Source organism: Ambystoma mexicanum, chromosome 13 (assembly GCF_040938575.1).
Source record: "Ambystoma mexicanum isolate Mex_15411 chromosome 13, UKY_AmexF1_1, whole genome shotgun sequence".
NCBI lineage: Eukaryota > Metazoa > Chordata > Amphibia > Caudata > Ambystomatidae > Ambystoma > Ambystoma mexicanum.
In genome coordinates, this window is record NC_090938.1 from 26,309,264 (window position 1) to 26,326,818 (window position 17,555).

At 48.2% G+C, this 17,555-nt stretch overlaps 1 protein-coding gene across 1 annotated transcript in view; it reads right to left on the reverse strand.

Annotated features, from left to right (window-relative positions):
- The window catches only part of LOC138520766 (caveolae-associated protein 2-like), a 137,453-nt gene extending 132,461 nt beyond the window's left edge, over nucleotides 1–4,992 (reverse strand). Inside the window, exon 1 of the mRNA XM_069633055.1 lies at nucleotides 2,678–4,992. Coding sequence (XP_069489156.1) covers nucleotides 2,678–3,166 — 489 coding nt within the window. The 5' untranslated portion in view covers nucleotides 3,167–4,992. The remainder of the gene's footprint in view (nucleotides 1–2,677) is intronic.
- Nucleotides 4,993–17,555: the final 12,563 nt, after the last annotated feature.

Sequence of the window (17,555 nt, forward strand, 5' to 3'; positions counted from 1 at the left end):
CCCCCCAGGGAGCTGCACGCAGTCCCTGCCTTTCACACCAGGGAGCTACACGCAGTCCCTGCATTTCACACCCCCCAGGGAGCTGCACGCAGTCCCTGCCTTAAACACCCTCGTGGAGATGCACGCACTCCCTGCCTTTCACACCCCCCTTGGAGCCATATCCACTTCCTGCGTTTCACACCCCGGGGAGCTGCATCCACTCCCTGCCTTTCATCCCCCGGGGGGCACTGCTGGAGAGGAAACTAAGCACAGCCCTTATTCAGGCCGCATGCCCTCTTTGCCTCTCCCTGAACCTCCTCGTGCCCCTGGCATCTAGTCGTGGTTGGAACGTGTACCTTATTTAGGCCTAGAGTATCCTCAAGCAAAGCTTCCTGGATGCCCAGCTGGGAGCACTCATCATTTCTTTGAGGGTGTGGTATGGGGGACTCTGTGCAGCAGAGACGTTTTTATGGGAGGGCAAAAGGGGCACTTGCCCAGGGCCCCCACCTTGGAGGGGGGCTACACAAGGCTAGCTGATCTGAATACCGCACATCGGGATATTTTATAGGGTGCTGCTGAGGCTCTGAATTCATTGCCTTTCTGTTTTTACAAGTACATTCTGCCTTGATCAATTCATCATGTATTGCTTTCTGTGTTCAATGTGGTATACATAGTTTGTGTGTTCCTTAGGGCACAACTCTGTAGCATTCTTTCCTTCCTGTGGGAATTATGTTGATCATGTGCAATAGGCAATGGTGAAATGCATATTGATAAATTGAGTGCCACAATGGTTCAGAAGTTAGCTCAGTGTGTAAAGCACCCATTGCAGAGATATGTGTTCATGTGCATAATTAGAATATCACATTCCTGCAAGGCTGGCTGAGCCTTTCCTATGTCTGAAGTTTATAAACCTGCCTGCATATGTACTTGGTTTTGCAGAACAACATCTGTTATTATCAGCAATGTGCCTGCACCAGATAGGGGTTGCTATAAAAACTAACATCTCATCCGTATGGTGAAGGTCTAGAAATTGATTTGTTCAGATGGGGTGTTCTAAAACCTAGGCAATTGCCTCCAACGATGGCACAAACTGTTAGTTCAAGAGGTGAATAAGTATCCAAATTCAAGACTATGGAACAAAATTCATGCTTGTATCCTGGATTTGCCAGCAGACGATACAGTGATCCTGGTCAAATCATCTAATAAATCTTACATGACTGTGCTGTCTTCTGTGAGGTTTGCCTTCTTGCAGGCTGCACGTATCGTTTAGCCCATTACTTGATCTTTCTTCTTGGGTAGGACATTTGGGTGGAAGGATTGGAAGACAGAAGAGAGCAGACCATATGTTGCAGGCCTCAGGCAAGCATATTTTAAGGTTTGCTTCTTTGACACAAAAAACGGTTTGCTTTTTGGTAAAAGTCAAAGGTTTTTATGCATGTTTATAAATGAAAATGTCACAAGCCATTGTTTTGGGAGTATTTAAGGCTTTAAAATACAAAAGACAAACCCAGATTAAATTTGTTATATAACATCAATTGATATGCTGGTTCTTATATACTTCCTTTGATGATGGAGAGAGTGAAGCTAGAATCATTCCCATTTTGTAGGACACCCTTCTGCAATATTTTGTTTAAAAATGGTCATGTTTGGTAATGTGATTTGTGTACTTTCCAAGTTAGTTTTTTTTAAATATAAAATGAGATTGTTTAGTTCATGGTAAGAACTGGAAAAGAAAGTATCAAATGCAGAAATTGCAGAGTTGGCACAAATCCCAGCTTCACCCCTTAATCAATGTGTGTTCCTGGGCATCTCATTTATTCTTGTATTGCCAGTCCCTAAACCTTTCAAAATTGCCAGCCCATCAGAGTGATTTCCTTCTCATGGTATGATCTTCATAAAAGACTTATTCATGGCGTCACTGTGTTAATAGTGAGCATATTTATATCACACATCACAGGCATTTGTTCCTTTGATCTCTAATGGCAACACTATTTGAAAACCATATCCCACTTCTAATCACAGTCTGTCTGGATAAAGAGACCTTCCTGGTAGCTTCTAATCTGCCCTCACTATCCATGCTACGGTATCTGTAGCGTTCTCCTTCCTTCCAACTGGTCTCCTCTATCCATGCACGAGCACGTTTGCATTCTGTGAGGCAGCTAATGTGAGTTCTCTGTCTATAATGGGTTACATGACCTTTTACATACAGCCCTGCATTAATACTACTGTCTGCATACCTTCCTGGATGCTATTGATAAAAAGTCTCCTGCATGTACAAGAACAGTAACCCCTTTGTAAACTGCTAATGTTGGTCTTCAAATGCTACTTGTTTATCATTCTGATTAGAGCAAGAATGAAGAGGGCAAGGGGACTTAAAGGGAGTAAACGTGCTTATTATGCTGCGAGACAGCATATCAACATACAGGTTGTGAGCGCTACGGTGGGGGTGGGAGTGGCGCAACCAGTATTCTTGATCCCTTAATTCCTTTGGTTTGGTGGAGGGGGTTCCCAAAGATGTCCGTGCCCAGGGCCCCAAAAATGCTTAAGATAGCCCTGCTGTGCAGTAAGCTCTCTCCGGAGGCCCCTCCACCCCAGCTTCAGCTTGCGACTGTGCCCTTGGCTAGGGATACCATTATGAGGGACCCTGTGCCCTGTGGCAAGAGGGGCGCACGCATGAGGGCAGGGGCGCCGCACTTACCTGGGAAATAATGACCTTGAAGTGGTTCCGGCGCAGCAGCAGGCTGTGGTTGCCCTCCAGCTTCGTGACTTGCGCGCATTGCCGGTCCATGCGCTCGCGCACCTCGCGCATCTGGGCGCTCACTTTGCGCGTCTTGTCCAGCAGCTGGCTGAGCGCGCCGCTGGTGGAGGCCTGGCTCTTGGCGAGATTGGCCAGGGCACCCTGGATGGCCTTCACGGAGCCCTCCAGCCCCTCCTGGCGCGTCTGCATCTGGAGCTGGGTCTCTTGCACTGAGTGCAGCATGTTCACCACCTTGTCGAGTAAGGTGAGCACTGTGATGGGGCTGGTGTTGGGGTGCTCCCGGGCGGCCGCGGGGGCCCCTGGGCTGAGGCTGGAGCTGGGGGGTTCAGCTGGACTCGGCACCGGCACTTCCTGGCTTTCGGGCTCCGAGCTGGGCTGGTGTAGAGCGCCGCCGCTCATCCTTGCAGCTTGCATCGCACTTTCTCCCATGCGGAGCGCTGCCTGCCCGCTCTCTGAAGCCCCGCTGCACTCTCCCTGAAGCCTCGCTGCACTCCCTCTGAAGCCTCGCTGCACTCTCCCTGAAGCCTCGCTGCACTCTCTCTGAAGCCCTGCTGCACTCTCTCTGAAGCCTCACTGCACTCCCTCTGAAGCCCCGCTGCACTCCCTCTAAAACCCCGCTGCACTCTCTCTGAAGCCTCGCTGCATTCCCTCTGAAGGCCCGCTACTCTCTCCCTGAAGCCTCACTGCACTCTCTCTGAAGCCTTGCTCGTCTCTCGCTGCACTCTCACCGAAGCCTCGCTGCTCTCTCCCTGAAGTCTCACTGCACTCTCTCTGACGCCTCACTGCACTCTGCCTGAAGCCTCGTTGAACTCTCTCTGAAGCCTTGCTGCACTCTCACTGAAGCCTTGCTGCACTCTCCCTGAAGTCTTACTGCACTCTCTCTGATACCTCACTGCACTCTCTGATGCCTCACTGCACCCTCTGATGCCTCACTGCACACGCCCTGGAGCCTCGCTGCACTCCCCCTGAAGCCTCACTGCACTCTCTCTCTCTGAAACTTCCTTTCATCCTTTGATACCTCACTGCACACGCCCTAAAGCCTCACTGCACTCTCTCTGAAGCCTCACTGCATTCTCCCTGAAGCCTCACTGCACCCTCTGATGCCTTACTGCACTCGCCCCGGAAGCCTCGCTGCACTCTCTCTGAAGCCTCCCTGCACTCTTTGAAGTCTGACTGCACCCCCTGATGCCTCACTGCACATGACTTGAAGCCTCACTGCACTCTCCCTGAAGTCTCACTGCACCCTCTGATGTCTCACTGCATATGCCCTGAAGTCTCACTGCACTCTCTATGAAGTCTCACTGCACCTCTGATGTCTCACCACACGTGCCCTGAAGACTCACTGCACTCTCACTGAAGACACACTGCACTCTCTGATGCCTCCCTGCACTCCCCCTGAAGCCTCACTGCACTCTCTGACGCCTAACTGAACTCTCGGATGCCTCACTGCACACTCCCTGAAGCCTCACTGCACTCTCTCTGTACCCTCACTGCACCTTTTGAGGCATCACTGCACATGCCTAGAAGCCTCACTGCACTCTGAAGTCTCACTGCACCTTCTAATGTCTCACTGCACTTTCTGGTGCCTCACTGTACACTACCCGACATTTCACTGCACTCTCTCTGCAGACTCACTTCACCCCCAATGCCTCATTGCACGCTATATGAAGCATCACTGCACATGACCTGAAGCCTCACTGCACTCTGAAGTCTCACTGCAGCCTCTCATGCCTCACTGTACCCTCTGATGCCTCACTACACCTTTCGTTGCCTCGCTGCACCCTCTCATGCCTCGCTGCAGCTTCTAATGCCTCACTACACCCTCCGATGCCTCACTGCAGCCTCTGATGCCTCATGACACCCTCCGATGCCTCATGACACCCTGCGATGCCTCACTGCAGCCTCTGATGCCTCACCACACTCTGCGACGCCTCGCTGCACCGTGCTTTACCACTTCGTACCCTCTTTCTGATGTCTCGCTGCAGGCTGTGCTGTCGCTCTCCACTCTGCGGGTGCGCGGTTAGTCCCTAGACTGCACCTTAGAGCAGGCAGCCCCCCGCTTCATGCTCTGCCACACGTGCACTCTCCTCTCTGCCCTGCCGGCCCCAGCTCCCAATGCTACTCCTTCGCGCTGCACGCAATCCCTGGTGCCAGATGCAGCTTTGCTGTGAAGCGCCTCGGGGGGTGAACGCCCTCTCTGAGGCGCTGGGAGGTGGCACTCTGTCTGTGCACTGTCCAATTCTGCCGCTCCCCGCCCGTCCCCTGCGCCGAGCCTGGGGTCTTCTCCAGGTTGTGTCTCTCTTGGCGCGACACGTTTCCATCACGACTTCATCTCGGCCGCGACAAACAAACACCCCCACGTTGGGCAGGCGCCCAGGGTGGCCTTTGACAGCGAACAGGGACAGTTTCCCGTGGTTGCTGTACTGCACGGGGATACACTTCACAAGAACCTAATGTCTTTAAGCCCCCCGCCCCCACATCCCTCCCACCCCGGCTGGCTCTCTCCCCTAGCTCCCCCCATTCCAAGTGTTTAAACATAATAGTGTAATATCGCGCTTGGCGCTCGGATCCTCTTGCTTCTAATCGCTACAATCACCGCTGTGGTGTATGGTTTGCTGTCACTTCCTGAGCAGCACTTATGGAAATACTCTTATTGCGGCAGGGTATGGAGCAGAGTGTCTTTTGATCCATGTATCTCTAAAGTGCACACAGGTCATCCCATTGTTGCAGCCAAAGAGAATAGGGATCAGTTATGTCAATATATTTGCCGAGGATCACACAGTGTCCAGCTGGGAAAGCTTGGCCGTGAGCCCAGGTTTTCTGGCGTTGTCGCATTCTCACACCGCGGCTTTATCTGTGCACCAACATTCAATATTGGCTGCATAGGTCAGCACTCGGGCAAGAATTCATCTAGTCCACTATGTATGTGAGACAACTTTTAGGTTTTCTTTGTTGGGTGAGAGAATTGACCAAACAGGCCATCTGATCTGCCCCTGCCAAATAAGGGTTGGCATAAAGAGGCGGTGTGGAGTGAGCAGTGATGACATGTGCTTGGATTTCAAACTCTTCCCTTTTAGACTTGACCAAAAATGCTCTGCTGTCAGCCATCCTTTCAGTCCCGAATAACCAAATAGTCTGAAGGATTGTAAAGTAAGGACTTTTGTCCCGGGAGGATAGCTCAGCGGCACTGTGTTTGCCTTGGAAGCAAGACGACTTCGATCCCCGGGTCCGCGCTTAGAAACCTCTGGGTATTTAAGCGCGTAATAAATACGCAACTAAGAAAAATAAACAATTACGCAACTAAAAAACAAACAATTCCTGTAACAGCGCCTCGATGCCCGCGGGCTGTATGAGCGCTTTAGAAATGAAAATAAATAAATAAATAAAGGACTACTGCACTACTGCACAGCAAGGGCTAAATACTTAGAGCAATGTTACACAGAATACACAGAAAAGGGACGCACTGTTGCACTGTTTAAGCATTGAGATGCTTTGCAAGCACTGAGTTTTCAGCTCACAACATTCTGTTCTCTTGTACACAATGTGTAGTTTTATTTTTCCACAATAAACACAGCACCACAATTACCAAAGTGCAATGTGAAGGCAGCCTAAAAGGCAGAACTGGCTGAGCGTATCACCCTTGACATGGCTCACCTTGAGATGCCCTTAGGCCCCGGTTCATGGACATGTGCGCAGAAATCCCGCAAGGGCAGCGCGCCGAGAAGGACACTGCATGAGCCTGAGTGGTGAATAAAAAATACGCGCCTGCGTATTCTTGGAATTTACTGCGCAAAGTAACCGTATTCGCAAGTCATGCATGGAACACCCCCAACACGCCCACGCGCAAAGCATAAACAGCCAGAACAGCTACCTTTGCGCGCTCCCCCAGGCGCGAATACACACACCCTTCAAACACTGCATGGGGTCCCCCGTAACTGTTGCTGACACCCCAACAACATGCGTATGGAAAATCGTAACTCAGTTTAAACTTGGAACATCTGCGTGCGAACCCCATAAACCGTTCCTGCACCCCGCTACACTGCATACGTGCACCCCTAAGTTAGATCGGAACCCTGGTTGCGTACACGCACCCCTAAATCCGACATGCAAACCTACCTCCGCGCTGGAAATCCTATGCGCAAGTGTACTGATGCCTGCCTTCAGGTGGCATAGTGATCGAGGGATTCCTATGCCAAGAGGCTGAGCGGATGTTTCCATGAATATGTGTTGTTTGGCGCTAATGTGGCCATGCGAGGGACTGGCTCGTAATGCCCACTTTTTCACATGTTCTTCCCAATTTTCTGTGTTCTGCCCCGTCACAGTCCTCTGTGAAAGCCACTCCCATGTTCTGCGTGGTGCTTCGCGCAAGGCGCTCGACGGCCCGCACAGACGTTCTGGGTCTGTGCAAACTCCATGCAAGTCCCAAGAATCAACAAACGCAGATTTGCGTGCAGTTTGGCATGCAAGTTCCCTATTTCCCATGCAAAGAATTCCATGAATCAGGCCCTTAATCTTTTATTTTGGATTGTAGATCTGACATGACCTCTTATTGTTATAAATGGCATGAATACCGTCCACATAAAACAAAACATTCAGTAATTGGATAGCCACTGCCAGTTTGAATGGTGCAGATCGTTATCATTGCTGGGATTGGGCGAGCTCCTCGTCCAAATCCTGGATAAAAGGGCGACTCTTGCAGCCATTCTCCAGATGATGGAACCTAGCCCTCTGTGAACAAGTGCAGCTCGCGTGCAACCTGCCGCTGATTAGCATCCAGTCCTGTGAAATCCCACTGAAGCCTTGCTCCTCTGTCCTGATCTCAAGAAGATCACCTTTGGTGCCTTGAACCCTGGACCAGTGTGAACAACCAATCTTGACCCCCTGCTCGAGGATCCACACCTCCTGAGCCTTTGAAAGTGTCCTTGGATCAACCAGTGGACTGACCAGCTGTCACCTGGGCTACGTCGCTGCAGCCGCCACCTGGGCTACGTCGCTGCAGCTGTCGCCTGGGCTACGTCGCTGCAGCTGTCACCTGGGCTACGTCGCTGCAGCCGCCACCTGGGCTACGTCGCTGCAGCTGTCGCCTGGACGACGTCACTGCAGCTGTCGACTGGGCTACATCGCTGCAGCCGTTGCCGTTCCAAATGCATCCTTGGGACTTACATGGGGGGAATTGATTCCAAATGAATGGTGATAGGGTTAAAATCTATGCAACGTTTCTCCGGTACCAACCCCTGTAACTGAGACTGGAAAAAAAAATGATCTAAAATGTGCGATTGTTTGTGAGGAACCTAATGTGATGGACACAAGGCTTGACTTATTTGAGTATAGTGGCCGGCAAGTTGTGTAAAGAAATGTAATGCAATTGTGTTACTTAGTAAAATATGCAGCTGGTTCAAGGAGCGATTGTGTGTGTGCCACATTCTTGCAAGATTGTCACAGGTGCACCAACTCATGGTGTAAGTAAGCTGCCTGTGTATCCTATTGTGGTGACTCCCCCTGCACGAAGCAAGGCCACCATCTTTGCTTCTCTTTTACTTGAATCTGTCCAGGTTTAAACTATATATACACACAGCCTGTTACTTGTCCCAGAATTGTGGGATGGGAGTGTTTTACCAGTGAGTGTGTTATCAAGGATTGCACTTAGTGCAAAGAGCAACTTATCAAACACACTCTTCAGCAGTGCTGGACGCTGCACTCCTTTGTGCCAGAACCTTTAGATTTAAGGCAAAGGGCCCTGTAGGCAAGATTGACAGAGGGCCCTGTGTAGGCGGAGCTTAGGGTAGGAGTAGTTAATGGCAGTGCATCATTTGTTAACTTTAGGGACTAACCTGTTAACATCACTAATCCCCTCCAATTGTAAATGGTCTGCTTGCTGAGCCAATAAAAGGATAAGCGCTCAGTGGGACGCCCCATACAGCCTGGGCTGTTGCCTTTGAGGTGTCGCGCCTTGAAACACTTGTGTATAGGTGCGTTATAAATGCCATATCATATCAGAGCTGGGGGGCCCGTGGACGTTTGTCCCTGGTGCAAATGTAAAATCTGCCTCTGCTCAGCTCTGGACTTATTTTGCGGCGGCGCCTGTGCACAGGTATATCTGCCACTGTTGCCTGTCATGCATGTTCTGCTGCTCACTGTGCTGAATCCGTCCCAGGCCCCCGTTGCAAAAGCTGCTGCTTCTGAGGGGACCATCTGTTAGGCAGAATTACATGAAGTGCCCTTTGGGAACACTACACACAATTAAGAATACAGGTGTAAGCACAATCGCAGCTTTGGTATAAGTCTGTACTACACAGTTTTGTGGTAGCAATGGCTGAGCAGTCAGGCTTATCTCAAGAGGGATGTGAGCAGTACAAGGTGTTACACAAAGGACTTGCAATCACAGTGGTTCAAACAAACACTTACTCAAGGTTTCTTGGTAAAACAATATTAATTTATTTACACAGTAATTTAGAAAACATTCCACTAGCAATAACCAGCTCAATATCACACTATAACACACTCCAGTACCAAACCAATATGTTTCTGAACAAGTTATGCTCCCCAGAAGTGAGAGCAAAATGACACTTCAGTAACTTTAAATGGGGGTAAAAGACACACGTTATAAGAATTAAACACACATACTTTCTTAGGCAGGGCAAATAGTTTCAGTTCACTACAAGTTGCAGTTCAATTCAATAGGCCTGGGCCAAAGTCAATGGATCAGTGTCTTGGATAGGATAGTACAGTTCTGGTAGTAAACGGTTAAGTCTTTGCCAGTGTTCTTAGAAGAAGTTTGCACGAAAAAGAGTTATATGTCGGATTAGGAGCGAAAAAGACTCCAAAGTTGGGAAAGTTTCACGAACTTTCACTGCGGCAGAGAGGATTTCTGAACCGTGTTTGCACAGTACCTTGGTAATGAAAAAAAGCTGTAGCTGAGGCAATTGTTCCTGGCAGTTCCTGCAGATCTCGCTGTTCCTGGGCCTCAGTCGTGGGGACAAGAGGGAGGACGTCGGAAGGTTCCTGCACTGCACGGTGACGGATCCATGAGCTTGGCAAAACATCGGTTTAAGGTGTGAGGGCCTTAAAGTCCACAAGCTGGTATCCTTCTCACTGGCTATCCGGTTTTCAACAGCACTCTGAAGAAAATTCAACCAGTACTGAGATGGTTTCCATGTGGCTTGCGAGTTGTTTGTTCCCACCAGCTCAAGGGAAGAAGTCGTCCTTGAAGGGGCTTCTCTGTCGAGGGAGTTTGAGGCTATTCGGACCTGCAACAGGGCTTCACCGGGCAAACCAACGGTCCAGGAGTTGCAGCAGTCGTCTTCCTTCAGCTCGGCTTTGGTTCTTTCGTTCCAGTGGTCCACTCTGCCTTCCAAGTCCCAGAGACCTGCCGTTTAAACAGTTTTCTCCCATTCATTCCAGCCTACCTGCCACTCACCCAGCCGGGTGGCTGTCCTTGCCGGACAGTCAGCTGGCCAATCATGCCAAAGTGCATTCAGGTCTCCTAGGAGACTAAGCACAGGGAGTTTCAGGCACCTCCCTCACTTCCTGTCCACCCCAGACACTCAGGTGCCAAAGGCGGTCTTCAGTACTGAAGCCCACCAAAGGCAAACCAACAAAGGGACCAAACCTGGTTTGGCGTGCAGAGACAAACACCAGAAGGACCTTTCCAAAAAGAAATGGTGAAAAAAGTCAATCAGAACCTGTTTTTACAGAGGGGGCTCAGACGCCATCTTGAAAAACATGGTGCAGGTGGATTTTAGCTACCGGAGCTTTTAAACGTGTTGCGGTCGGGGAAATCATGGTAATACCACTGCCACCAGCCATTCTGAGAGGAAAGGGTAGCTTTTGAGGGCTACATGTGTTTTCTAGGCATAGGGAACACTAGTTATTCCCTCCAGCACTCTGCTGTAAGGCAGTGTGTGCTGGATCTAGCAATTTAAAGAGACTAGCAAAGTCAATTTAACTTTACAGTCACTGGGAGACAGTAGTCAGTCCCAGAGAAGGTATTTAAACCTTGGGGAGTCTGAAAGACACCCCTGTGCCACTGCACTGAGGGTGCTGTGTGAGGCACAAGAAAAGATGATGCCTATGGAGTTGTCTAAAAACTCCATATCCAAAGAACACAAAAGTAAAACACACATCGAAATACATGAAAGAGTGGGAAAAAAGGCACACACTCTTGCGAGGTAAAAATTAAAGTCCTAACAATCCAGCAAAGTTGCTGGGGTCTCAAAAGGTAAGGGAAATTAGCACATTTATGAGAATTCTCTCTAACACCATCAAGTCCATATTTCCCTGCAGAATACTGTGCCACTGTTTAAATGATTGGCTCCTTGAAGAGAAGTATCCATTCCTTAGATGTTTAGTCAATATAGCTAGAAAGTAAAACACCTTGACATAAACACAGGGACGTCATTTCACCAAAATGCCAGGGGTAGCGGAAGTGACATCACACGACCCTTGACCCCCTGATGACATCACATGACGTGATGTCATTTGACCCCGCCCGCAATTGACACCACAGGAAGTGATGGCAAACAACCTTCAGATTTTTCAGATGGTCTAGCACCCGTGTTTCCAGGTGCTCTCATTTCAGACCGATATAAGAACCGAGGCACAGAGGGAGGTGTGATCTGTCCACGATCACACTCTTGGGGAACATCATTTTCCAGATCCGGTGTGGGGCCTATATGTAAAACATACAGAATGCAGTACTTGTAACAGGGCAAACGAAATCTGTAACGCAGGCTATAGCTAGTGTATGAAACATCTATAGATCAATGGACACAGAGGTACGCGCTGTCTGTGGCGTTGCTGTGTTAAACAAGCCAAAAAAACACTGACCTGGGGAGGCGTGAGCTGCTGTTTAGCCAGGAGAAAAATGCTGCACGAGCAAGGCCTGAAAATTAAATCATTGCCCAGAATGTAGTATCAAAAAATGATCTGGTTATAACTCTTTGTATGATTCAGCTACCGCTACGGTAGAGGAAACCTATTAGACTGGTCTGCGTGCACAAATGGGTGCGCACCTGATAATCGGCTCTAGCACCTTGAGCGTCTGTGTGCTAGATAGAATTACCAATAAAATATCTCAGACTAAATAACTGGACAGACCCAAAGGCGATGGTAAAATACTGCTTTAATCTCAAGGAAGTAAAGCAGGGCAAATAACACTCATCAAATCGATGCATGCAGGATCACAATATCTTTTCGAATATATTCAGTCTATATAATGCTAGATGGATCTATGATGGCATCCTACAAGGCAAACTGTAAAACCTATCAAGGGGTGGGATTGCATTAGGGGAACACGTCTACATATAGATAATGCACATGTTAATCCCTCATTGGCGGTCTCTTGTCTCTGAGTACACCCTGAGCTACTTCTATACACGTGATATAATATACTCGTCGTAGCAGAAAATGTGGCAGCGGAATAATAGTTTGCAACATTGGATGTAAAAGTGCATGGCAAGCTTTTCTGATTGGTTGGCAACCCAAATCCAACCGTGGACATTCGACTCGCTAGCAGAAAGCACATAGAAACGGATCTATGTGATCACTGCGATGGCCGAAAATGCAGACTTTTTTTAACCCTTTACATGTGGGAGGAGACCCCCCGCACCCTCCATATTAATATTATACTCTAAACCCCCCCCACATATATATGTGTTATAAGGGGGGGGTTAAAAAAAAAGTCTGTATTTTCGGCTGTCGCAATTTCCAGGTCGACATTTTTGTACGATTCCCATAGAAACTAAACCCAGGTGCTTGAAGATACGTCAGCTCTCCCCTTGTGTTCCCATTTAGTCTACCCTCTCTCATCAGTAGGCCTTAGGCCAGTGACTTCTGTTTGAAGGCTGACCTTGCCAGTCTGCACTGTCTCGGGACATTCGAGGGACTATAGGTACACCATTTTCTTAGCTTCAGATTTAATGAATAGCCCTTGTTGGCGAGCTCTCCACCACGTGTTACAAGACCATGAATGTGTCCATTTCGACAGTGTATTAAACAACATTTAATTCAAATATGCTGGCTGCAGTTGCTCCTCTTGGCCTTTAGAGACTTGCTCACTCCATCCCACATAACCTTTGTGCACTTTTAATTGTCCAGTACATGGCATCTGTAAATTAACTTGTTCCTCCCAATCTTTGAGAAATATAGCCTTGCACACCGTCTGTTCATTAGACTCCCTTTGTGCTTTTGCCCCATCTCTCGATATAGCATCCTTGTCTCCAAGCCAGTGTACTCCTCTACTTTGCAAGGAAAACAATTCCTTCATCATCCTTTCACTTTAAGATCCTGGGCTCATGTTTTGAGGTAGCTGGGTTGATTGACACAAGCCGTCGTCCATTTCTTTCTGATGGTCGTCCTAAACGTTGAATATATACGTCTATAAGCAAGCTTCTATGTGTTCTTTCTACCTTGTGTTCCGGCGTATTTACGGTTATTGATCAATAGATAACTTGATTCTTCTTTGTGTTCGTGATTACTGTATCCTAGGGAACATGTTCCCCTTACTGCTTCACTTACATCGTCATTCGTCAGTATTTTCATATCTTTTAAGCATATGTTCTTATATCTTCTTTTTGACATTCCTTTGCTGTCGTCGGACTTTGGTTCAATGCTCATCCATTCTGTTCATGGCTGCATTTCAACAGCTCGGCAAAGTACACCCTTCTTGGTAACTTTCCTCCACTATGTCAGCTTGCGAGTACACTCTGAAGGGTTGTCTGAGTGCATATCGCCTCTTATATACTTGACGAGGTTCAGGAATATTGAAGGTTTCATGTATAGGTTCCCAATTGTAGCTCTTAATCTGTCATCCCAATATCATGGTGGCAAGGGGGCGGGGATTTGGGAGGGACTAGGACGGGACTAGGGAGAAGAGGAGTATAATACCTGGGAAAGGTTCTTTCAATATACCCCAACACCCCCATAGTTTTTATTATCTAAGCGTAATACTGGGTGCCAGAGGACTTTTAAAAAAAAACATGATTTAATGTAATATCATTGCTGCACACATAAACCCATGGCACCAAACAGTTATTTTAAATTGAAAACACCCACGGGATGCTTCTCAATGGGGTCTCACTGTCAGACCTCAAGGCGCGCACTGCGCACTACCCCTTTGTCAGACCCATTGGTGCCCACTGGCGTAGCACAACAATTGGGCAGCTCCCCTGCGAGCCATGCTATAGGCCCACCCCCAAGCTCCTTAACAAAGTTCAGGGCACGCCACACCCCGGGCCGGTCCGGACCACCACGTGTGCCCAATGTTCATGATGATTATGCCGCGGCAGGGGCATGCACCAATGCAAGTGAAAGAAGTATACATGTTTTTTAATCAAAGCTTAAATGTATAACGTAACATAGAATGAAGAGGGCGTTGCCTGGTCCACAAATACACCAGATACCAGTACTGGATGTTGAGTTGTTTTTTTGGAAAGTGTAAATATTTGCCACAAGTATGTGATTGCGACTGAGCGTAGCTCAAACGAACGAAAATGGGTTGGGTTTGGGCATGTGAGGGGGGATTCTTCTCCCACGCCTGAGAAAATGTTTTGAATAATAGGTTAAAATGGTGCATTACACAGCACACTTTCTGTGAAAATGTGGGAAAAAGGCCAGCAATCTGGGTAAAAGGCCACCTGTCCATTTTGTAGGGTGTAGGGTAAATCATGAAAAAAGTGCAATAGTTGCAAGTCAGCAAAAGTGCACAGGGCATTTCCCAATGCATGCTCATGCCGGTCCCTGCAATATATGCCAGTAAAAAATCATTTTCATGCTGGCTGTGCCCATACATTGCCATACTGGCTCCACCAACATATAAGACCATACTCATGTTCGCTTTAAGATTTTTATTATAGTATCATTACTAGCACGGGGCACAAAACTGGCTCCGACAATATATGCCACACCCCTGTGTAAGAACATAGTCCTAATGGTTTGGCCATTAAAAGTGACATGTCAGAATATGGAAGCCTGTCCAAACTGTTTCCAATGTAAGCCACTCTAGACCCATAAGAACACTTATCATGCTTCACTCATTATATAGCTCAGTTAATAAAAAGTGATGCTACAGTAAAAAATATACAGGCTGCTACACCAAAACATCATTCTAGTGAGGTAACACTACTTATCATGCTTGCATTTTAGAGATGGCGATTAATAAATGTCATGCCAGAGTAAGCAATGGCTAGATTGACTGCACCAAAATGCCAGTCTAGCCAGGTAATGACACACATGAACTTGGCTCTGCCTGAAAATACCAGTAAAACATGCAAAGTCAATAAAAGATGTGGTAGAAAATGCTCCACCGGTCACTCACCCATACATCCCCTCTCACATTCATTCACACTGCGTTCACCACACATGCACACACACTCGGGAGAATACCTCGGGGGCAACACGCTCGCCTTGGAAGCAAGACGACACGGCGCAACACAGGTTTGTTTCCCGGGTCTGCACTTAGAAACCTCTGGGTATTAAGCACATTATAAATGACCAATTACACCCACCTAACCACCCCTCAACAGTCAAACACACACTACCACATTCATGCTCATTCACCCACCAATCACTCACTCGCACCTTCTCTTACATCCACCCATTGCATTCTCTACACAGACACCCCTGCACCCACCCAGAACATTCGAAAACACACATCACATCACTTCTCATTCACCCAGCAGTCACTCACACCTTCTATCACGTCCACTCATGGCATTCCACCTCTGTGCTTTTTGCTTTTACTCTGGCAACCTTACCTGGATCTTTTTTTCCCTTTTAGGACATGTGTTAACCCCGGCTCATGGCTGTGACTTGACGCAACTTGCATTACATTCACGCTCACTAGAGCGCTTCTATTATTTTAACTAATTTTATGATTATTTTATTTAAATTTCTTGGTTTCCTTGTATGCCGATCACACCATCAAAGGGTGCCTGGCTTCACTAGGAGTCACAGGTTTGTGCTCAGCTACCATAGTTAGGTGTTTGTTTCCTTGCCTGCACACATTTGCTTTGGCAGTCCTTCCTCACTGCCTGGTGGCAGCTTGGACGGATTGGCTACAGTAATACCATGTGCTTATTTAAATGGCTGGATGCCAGACAGTGCAGCGCGTGCGCGCAGCGGCTTAGGACCCGTTGCTCTGAAGTTGCACCTATGTAAAACCCATCTGGGCCCATCCCTTAGCCTCTAATGATTTTCCTCCTAACTTTCCTCTGACACCTTCTATTCAGTCGTTGCGAGTAGTCTTTAATAATGATTGCTGTGTGAAGTCATCCAATCTATCCCTAGCCGCACTGACCTCCTCAGGTTTGTAAACACTTGATAAAATAGTTTCACCCAATTTGGGAATTTGATCAATACTTTTAATTGGATCACTTACGATCCTTTTGATCCTGAGCATTTGGCTGAAGGGCAAATGTTTTGATCAGGCTCGGATGGTGAAAGCTCAGACGGTGTAACAAGTTATTCCTAGCTGTTTCTTTCTTGCAAATGTTTCTGGTATATTTTCCCATGGACAACTGAATTTGCACATCCAAATAGTGAATGCTCTCTTCTGAGGTTTCATTGGTGAATTAGATGCGTGGATCTGTTGTGGTTCTAGATTTGAGCTTTACCGAATGCCAGCATCCACACCCAATAGGGACAAACCAGCGGGAGTCCCTTTGAGACTACCACGCCACAGTTATTCCCCCAACTGCTAATTTGCATTTTTATAATTCAATGATACTTAGGTGTACAGACTCTGAAGGATTTCTCAGTTGTTCCAGTCCACTTTCTACGCCTATCAGGAGAGGAAGTTAAAAACTCGCACAATCCGCGGAGCGGCCGCGGAGTCAGTCGCAGAGTTTTAGGGTTTTAGGGTTCTAGGGGCGACCCTGCGACTCCTTCTGAGTCTGGAACTCGTCTCGTGTTGGAAGGACACTGTGTTACCCCTGTGGCTTTTGTCAACAGAGCGACATTCATTGCCCCACAATCTTCAACATGAGCCATAAGAAGAACGGTGGGGAAATGAAGCAGTCACCCCACCTGTTGAATGTGTCCAGACCCAGGACTCGGTTGAGAGGAAAAACTAAACCGAGTATGACTACAAATACGTTACCCATTAAGAAACAACATTCAATTTTACAAGCTTTCAACACACACACAAAAGAGAAAACCGCGCGTGCCCCACCCCATGGATAGAACAAAGGGCAATATAGATTCAACGGCGCGGGAAAAGAAGGGAAGCGGCCATAATACAACAATTGCAGTTTTTGATTCATTCTCAAATAGCTGGAACAATGAAATGAGAAGCACTGGTATTAAACAAACACAAATCGTAAATAATACTGACTTGGCACCTGTCATCAAAATTTTGTCACACAAGCCTATCCCAGCGTTGGGGACCCCCACCCAGTGTTCCTCCTTACCTCAGGGCTCGTGGCCTCTGCTCCCGTGTGCTTCGACTGGCTCTGGCGGGTGTGCCGCGACCCTGCCTGCGTTGTTGGGGGGAGGTGTCGGGAGGCCGCTCGTGCTTGGAGCGGGTCTCGGTGGGGGGGGTTGGCGATCCCCCCAGCCGTTGAGGCCCCTTTTGTGGGGGAGGCTGGGGGCTGTGGGGACATGGATAGGCAGGTCTAAAACTGTGAAGTGGAGAAGGGAGAAACGTGTGCCATAGCCCGGACCGAGGACCCGGATGAGGCATGGAGGGTAGAAGCTCTGAGGATGCTGCCCTCTGGTTCCGCTGTCGAGCTACGACATCCTTCTGTTGTGATGACAGAACAAAGTGGGGAGTTGCAGTTCCCTCTCCCAGACACTGAATCGGCAGGTAGAGTGGATGAACCCC